The sequence below is a fragment of the Rhinolophus sinicus genome, chromosome 8 (genome assembly GCF_057876585.1).
Source record: "Rhinolophus sinicus isolate RSI-liver-muscle chromosome 8, RSI-T2T, whole genome shotgun sequence".
In the NCBI taxonomy this organism is placed as follows: domain Eukaryota; kingdom Metazoa; phylum Chordata; class Mammalia; order Chiroptera; family Rhinolophidae; genus Rhinolophus; species Rhinolophus sinicus.
This window is the reverse complement of record NC_142508.1, coordinates 66049274-66053958: the sequence shown is the minus strand read 5'-3', so window position 1 is coordinate 66053958 and position 4685 is coordinate 66049274. Positions and strand designations below refer to the sequence as shown.

General features: G+C 37.2%; 1 protein-coding gene across 1 annotated transcript in view; it reads right to left on the bottom strand.

Moving 5' to 3' along the window:
* Positions 1-1144: 1144 nt before the first annotated feature.
* TERB1 (telomere repeat binding bouquet formation protein 1) overlaps positions 1145-4685 on the bottom strand; it is a 34953-nt gene continuing 31412 nt past the window's right edge. Inside the window, exon 17 of the mRNA XM_074316016.2 lies at positions 1145-3844. Within this exon, the coding sequence (XP_074172117.2) occupies positions 3633-3844 (212 nt within the window). The 3' untranslated portion in view covers positions 1145-3632. The remainder of the gene's footprint in view (positions 3845-4685) is intronic.

The window sequence follows — 4685 nt, the reverse complement described above, 5'->3', positions numbered from 1 at the left end:
GGCACGCTGGCGGCCTCTGCCGGCGGAGGGGCACAACGGCACCCCGCCCGGCTCCTCCCCGCGCTGGCGGCGTTCCCCTGCGCGGTCTGGGACCAGGCAGCCGAATGGACAGACGCGAAAAGCTCAGGCGTTGGAATGAGACTAATACACGATAGCGCCATTTATCTAGCGCTTCCCAAGTCACCCTGAATCGTATCTAACCTGTTTACAAGTGAGGAACCTGAAGCTCAGAAAGCTTAAGAAACCTGCCCAAGGACCCAATGCTAGAAGATAGCATCCCGATACTTAGTCTTATTCACCGATCTTATATCACGAGTTTTGCTTAATCCTAAATCAAGCCCCGCATTGAAAGACTGGCCTTAAACTAGACTCCAAAATCCTCATAAATATCCCTTTTTCCACTTCCTCCTTCATTGACCGTATTAATATTGAGGTAGTGAGCTTTACCGCAGTGAACAATACATTTGAGCTTAACAGGTTTCTAAAAATATTTTCAGGAAGCCAGCATTTGACTCCAGAAATAGGTTTTAATTTCCTTTCTTGGGGGGGGTGAGGAAGGAAGAGATGTGCGAGGAGAGGGGAGAGGGGAGAGAAAAGGGAAGGAAGAGCGTAACGGAACAAAAGGAAAGAAAAAATACATTTCACCTGTCAAGCTTAACTTTAGGTGTGGCCACTACCTAAGGGATCTTGCTATTTGTGGAAATAGGCTCACTTTACAAGCCATTTCTAACTAGCACAAGGAAGTGGGATATAGTAGAAAAACCACCACCTATGTGGGTTTCAGATAAGTAGGATTCTGATCCTGGCTCTGCCAAATATAGGCAACATGGATTACAGAATCCAACAAATGGGCATAACATCTGCCAACCTGAATGTAAGGTTCAAATAAGACAATGGGATTGAAAACCCATTAAGTTATACCCCTGGAAGTCTGAGAAGAGCATGCAAAGTATGTATGTCATAAAAGGGCAAGTGGTGTCTGAATTTTCACAGGGCAGAAATGAAGTTGAAAACTACAGCCAGTGAACTTCATCAGCCCTAGGTGAAATTCTCTAATGTGACCAGTAGGAAAAGATACCACCAGACTTAGTTTCTTTATTACAGGAATACCAGGTAGGATGCTGCAGACATAGCAAATGCAGATTTCAACAGGGCATTTGACAATTCACATCACAAACAAGAAAATGAAATGCAAGCTGTATGGAGGCTTGTTAGAAACCAGGCCCAGTGGGAGCTGATGAGCAGGGACCACCAGAAGAGGCCACTTGGGACCTGCCCCAACCTCCCCGCCGGCCCAGCCAATTCAGGGTGCCATCAGTGACTTGGATGAGAATGCAGCAGCACACTCATAGAAGTTGTGGATGACCTGAAGCAGGAAGGGATTCCTAACACATTGGATGACAAACTGAGTACAGACTAAATCTAACAAGGTGGAATTTAACAGGGACTACTAAAGTCCTGTAGTGGGGTTAAAAATAAATGCATAGGAACAAGATAGGAATTAATAAACATTATAATCTGTAAATCTTAACTATAATCTGAGAATGTCAAGAAGCATCTTAGGTAAGATCCATAAAACCTCACTGGGCCTAGCCAAGAAGCTGATAACCCTGTGTTGCCAGTCAGGCCACATTTCTTTCTGGTCACAGTTTATAAACAAAGAGGTATCCAGTGGTCAGTGACTAGGTTCATAAGGAGACATGGCACTGTTCTGCTGAAGCATGAAGTAGTTGGGGCTCATCAGCATGCAGGACAAAGGATGTAGAGGGAAAAGAGATAGACATCTATCTTTAACACTCTAGAGGGCTGGCATGTGGAAAAGAGATTCAACTTTTGTGGTTCTGTAGAAGGTGCTCCGGGAAATCACATTTCATTTTAATCTCAGGAAGAACTGACCATCGGTTATCACCCTGTGAAGTAGTAAATTACAGGTTTCTGAGGAAATATGCAAAATTAAAGATAGGCACCAATGTCCAGATTGTTACAGAGCAATTCAGGCCTCTGGCAGGGAGCTCTAACTAAGGTCAGTTACAACTCCAAGGAGCTATCATTAAAATCATTCTTAATTCCCTGTTGATTTGGCCAGGTCTGAATTTCTAAAGCCATACTGTTTTCTAATAGGTCATTGTTTTTTTGCTTTCCTTTTATTTTCTTCCTTTATATTATTACCAAATAGCTCCATTTGAGGGGAAAAAACAGCTCATATTAACCAAAAATTAGCCAAGGATTAGGATAAAATTTCAAGAAGACTTCAAAAGACAGCAGGTTATTTTAAACATAGTGTCAGTGACTGACACAAACAATGTCTTAGCTCAGTATGTCATATTCTTGGGAATGCTTCTGTAAGCAGTTTGATCATTCTGTTAACATACATAATTTTCAATCAGAGAACTGTCAACTAAGACCTACTTGAAGTGAAAAAACATGTTTAAATCGTATCTGAACAACTTCTGATTATCTAAGCCAATGAGGCTGAGGCAACAAAATGTTTTTCCCTTTGACCTAAAATAACTCATAAATCTTGAGAAGTGCAAATCAAAATAACCCAGGAAGACTATTTAAATCATCACCATAGTGCTTAGGAAATACTGACAGATAATGGACTAGATTCATTCACATTTTAAATGCTGCAAGGGATTTTCCTAACTTGTAAATTATTCTTTTGCCTAACGGAAATTTTGGATTTAAATAAAAAATTTTCTGCTTATTGACCCTCTGGAATTTTCAACATGGATCAGAAAATAAGAAATTTAATAAAAATTCTGCTTCATCTAAGTAGAAAGAGTCATGGTCTTAAAAGTTCAAAGAATACATGCTTACAAGGAAATATTCTCTGGGACAGAAGAACCCACTACAATGACATGTGAGCCAATGGGGACATACGCACAGATGAGCGCTCCCGCCCTGATACTGGATCCCTTAGCCACAGCAACAGCATTTTAAGTATACTAGAGGCTGCAACAGCATCCTTTGGGGATCATGATGGAATACAAAGAGAGAACAGATAATTGAGATTTTATAGTTTGATATTCCATTAGAAGAAAAGTAACTTAAAAACAAACAATTAAAAAATTTTTTAAAACTTTTAAAAAGCAAATAAACATACAACAAAAACAAGTGAACCTGATCATAGAATTTAGAAGTATTCAAAGCAATTGCACAATTAGCCTTTAAGAGAGGAAACATTTTAATTAACAAAATGTCAAACATTGATTTAATGTGTGGGAACCCAACAGATTGGGAAACTATTCTGTCTTTCTGGGGAGGGATTTTCCCTGGGTAAGAATACTACAGTACAAATGTCTCACATAGTATTCATTGTAATATAATGTCAAATAATGTTTAAAGGCTAATTTTTTTTCTCTGTGACCTATGTTCTTTAAGCTTAAGGAAAAATAAAAGCACATTCCTAAACAAATGTTTGACTTTAAGGAATTTTTTCTTGCTAATCTACACTTGAGAATGTATGTTTTATAAACTATTTTAATAATTTGATTACCTATAGCTTATCACATCACAAAAAGTATTTAATGAAAACAGTATCCCTGTTTCCACATTCCTTGTCTCATGAGAGTTTAGAAGAATATTTTAAATTTTGTATATTCAAGGCACTGTATTTGAAGAGTTCAAACTTAAACTGACAAGTCTTCTTCCAATAAAGGAGTTGCACACTTGGGGTGTTTGGACAGCTTGTGGTATTTGTGAGCAAGGTCCACAGACTTCCGTCCTTGTTGAAAAGGGAAAGACCACAAAATTAAATTCCAGTGATTTCCCATTTTCTTAACTCCACTGAAAAGGTAATTTATTTCTTCTTCAGTAAAGTTTTTACGAATTCTTCTTTTTTCTGTAATTAATGAGAATTGTACACTATATTAGTGCTTGCTGAAAACAAAATCTTCTTGAAACCCAAATAAGTGCTTAACTTATTCTAAAGATAAGAACTATATCTAAATGAGAAAATTTCATGCCTGGGATACTCATCATATAGAAATCCATTTCAATTTTAAAAAACTGAGTGCCTACTGTTAAGCTACATGTTCCTCAATAATTGCAACTTTATCATATTGTAATAATACTTGCAACATCTTTCAGTCAAGAAACACAAGAGTCTACAAACATTTGATTGTTAATTCTCTTGACATCCCTGTGAGGACAGTTAATAAACATCTTACCTATCTTACAGTCTTCCCAAAGGGCTCCATAACTTCATAGAATAGAAAAGAATATCAACATTTGTTACTTTAATTATCAGTCTCGATTGATATTTTTAAATAATAAGGGTCTTTTGAAATTCACTTTAAAAAACAAGTTCGCTACCTATATGGATACTCAGCTTGATAAACCTCAAAAAAAAAAAAAAAAAATAGGCGGCACAAGGGTTTTTAATTTACGTTTTTTAAGGATACTTTCTACAGCATAAAGACTACAGAGTTGGTATCTGTAATCGTAAACACAAATATCTTCTGGTGATGATTACTAGGAAATACTTCTTTTAATCTTTTTAAATTCATTGTTAATTCATGTTATCATTGTAGGTAGATGCAGACACAGAGGACATTTTTGTATTAGGTTGGTGCAAAAGGAATTGCTGTTTAAAAGGTTAAAAAAATTGCAAAAATCTCAATTACTTTTGCACCAACCTAATATATACACTTAAGGCTGCTATTTACTTCAGTAGGACCTGG